Here is a 2513-nt window from a genome sequence, read left to right as displayed (position 1 = left end):
CACGGTAGTAATCAAAATCAAGGGTGGAGGGATAATGCACAAGGGAGCAACCAAAACCAAAGATGGAACAACTCTTCTTCTCACTACAACAACATCCAATCTTCATCCCAATACCACCAAAATAACAACAATTACCAAGCCAACCAAAATCACCACAACCACAACTAAAACCAAAATAACTACACCAAATACCAAGCACCACACCATAGACAACAATCTAACTAATTCTCTTCATCTTCCACCAACCAATTTGATGAGCTTAGAACCGCTATGGAGAAATGGGACGAGAGCTACAAGGCTCAATTTGATACCATGGGCGCTCAATTGGCCAATCTCACTGACATGATTTCGAAGATGTCCATGTCCTCCAACAACACCAACCAACCCTCAAGCTCTTCTAGTCTTCCTTCCCAACCCCTTCCAAACCCCAAGGACGGTCTCAACGCCATCACTCTACGATCGGGAACTACATTGGAGGAGATACCTCCTAGGGTCATGGAAGACATACATGAGAAACAGGTGGTCGTTGAAGCTCCACATGAAGAAGAGGTGGTAGATAAAAGGCATGAGGAAGAAGGATTAAACCTCAAGGAACCCAAGAGGAAAGCCATAGTGGATGAATCCATTCCAATCCCATTTCCTTCCTTGGTGAAGAAAGCAAAGACGACTCCGGAATTCGATTTAAACATGCATCAAGTGTTCAAGAAAGTTGAGGTAACTATACCACTTCTTGATACTATCCAACAAATTCCGAAGTATGCAAAATTTTTGAAAGACTTATGTACTCACAAGGATAGGATAGGAGAGTTGGAGACATTATCCTTGGGTAGTTCAATATCTTCCTTGATGGAACCTATTCCAAAGAAATATGGTGATCCTGGACCTTGTTTGGTGTCCTGTTGTATTGTGGACGCATTTTTCATGATTGTATGTGTGACCTAGGGGCTTGCATAAGCATCATGCCGCTCTCCATTTTTGTGCGGTTGAATTTAGCTCCATTGAAGAAATCAGCGGCGAAGTTTGCCTTGGCCGATAAAAGTATGATCACTGTGATAGGAATAGCAGAAGATGTACTTGTGGCGATCAAGGACTTGGTCTTTCCGGTTGACTTTTACATCCTTGAAATGCCTCCAACTGAAAATAGAAGCTCATCCTCCGTTATACTTGGTAGACCCTTCCTCAAGACCTCTAAATTCAAGTTAGATGCCTTCACCGGCACATATTCCTTTCAGGTTGGAGACAAAACTATCAAGTTTAATTTGGAAGAAGCCATGAAGCATCCTCTCGAAGGACATTCTGTCCTCCGATGTGATGTAATTGATGAAGTGGTAGCAGAAGTGCAAGAAGAAGACCACAACAGGTTGTGCTACCCCATTGATGATGAGACGAATATCCAAGAGGATGAACAAGAGAAAGTTGTTGAGAATGAACTCCATGAGCTTGATGAAAAGGAACCTCAGCTTGAGGCAAAGAGTGAACTGAAGCCTCTTCCATCTCATTTGAAGTATACTTTCTTAGAGGACAACCAAAAGTCTCCGGTCATTATTGCTAGTGAGCTTTCTAGTGAAGAAGAAGAGAAGCTCCTAGATGTTCTCAGAAAGCACAAGAAGGCAACTGGTTGGAGCCTAGCAGATATTGTGGGGATTGACCCCGACAAGTGCATGCATCGGATATTTCTCCAAGAGGGAGCTAGGCCGGTTAGGCAACCGCAAAGGAGGCTCAACCCGACCATCCTTGATGTGGTAAAGAAGGAGGTCACTAGGCTACTCGATGCGGGTATCATATACCCAATTTCTGACAGTGAGTGGGTGAGCCCGGTCCAGGTCATTCCAAAGAAATCGGGCATCACTGCGGTTAAAAAGGATGATGGTAAAGTGATCACCAAGAGAGTGCAAAATGTGTGGCGCGTGTGTATCGACTATAGAAGATTGAATGCCGCTACAAGGAAGGACCACTACCCTTTGCCCTTTATCGATCAGATGTTGGACCGTTTGGCGGGTAAATCCCACTATTGCTTTCTTGATGGATTCACTGGTTACTTCTAGATTCACATTGCTCTTGAAGATCAGGAAAAGACCATATTCACTTGTCCGTTTGGCACCTTTGCCTATAAAAGGATGCCATTCGGACTATGCAATGCACCTGCTACTTTTCAGCGGTGTATGACAAGTGTCTTTTCCGATCTAATGGAGAATTGTCTAGAATTCTTTATGGATGACTTCAGTGTTTATGGAACCTCATTTGATTATTGCCTAGAGAACTTGGCCAAGGTCTTAGCTAGATATGTTGGCACTAACCTTGTCTTGAATTTTGAAAAATGTCACTTTATGGTAAGACAAGGTATAGTGTTAGGGCATGTAGTATCTCATGAAGGCATTTCTATAGACTCGGCTAAGGTCGATGTTATCACCACTTTACCTCACCCCTCATCTGTGAGGGAGGTCCACTCATTTTTAGGACATGCAGGATTTTACAGGCGCTTTATCAAAGATTTCAGCAAGATTGCTTTGCCA

The 2513-nt window shown here is 43.3% G+C and overlaps 1 protein-coding gene across 1 annotated transcript; it reads left to right on the top strand.

Annotated features, from left to right (window-relative positions):
* Positions 1–270: 270 nt before the first annotated feature.
* LOC148546132 (uncharacterized) lies at positions 271–2245 on the top strand. Its single transcript, XM_088499149.1, has 3 exons — positions 271–713; positions 983–1313; positions 2225–2245. Exons 1-3 carry the CDS (start codon positions 271–273, stop codon positions 2243–2245), a joined length of 795 nt encoding a protein of 264 aa, XP_088355275.1.
* The last annotated feature ends 268 nt before the right edge of the window (positions 2246–2513 follow it).

This window comes from Arachis ipaensis, chromosome B9, assembly GCF_059453495.1.
Source record: "Arachis ipaensis isolate K30076 ecotype BB chromosome B9, ASM5945349v1, whole genome shotgun sequence".
NCBI lineage: Eukaryota > Viridiplantae > Streptophyta > Magnoliopsida > Fabales > Fabaceae > Arachis > Arachis ipaensis.
The sequence above is the reverse complement of the archived record's forward strand: the minus strand, read 5'-3'. Positions and strand labels throughout refer to the sequence as shown.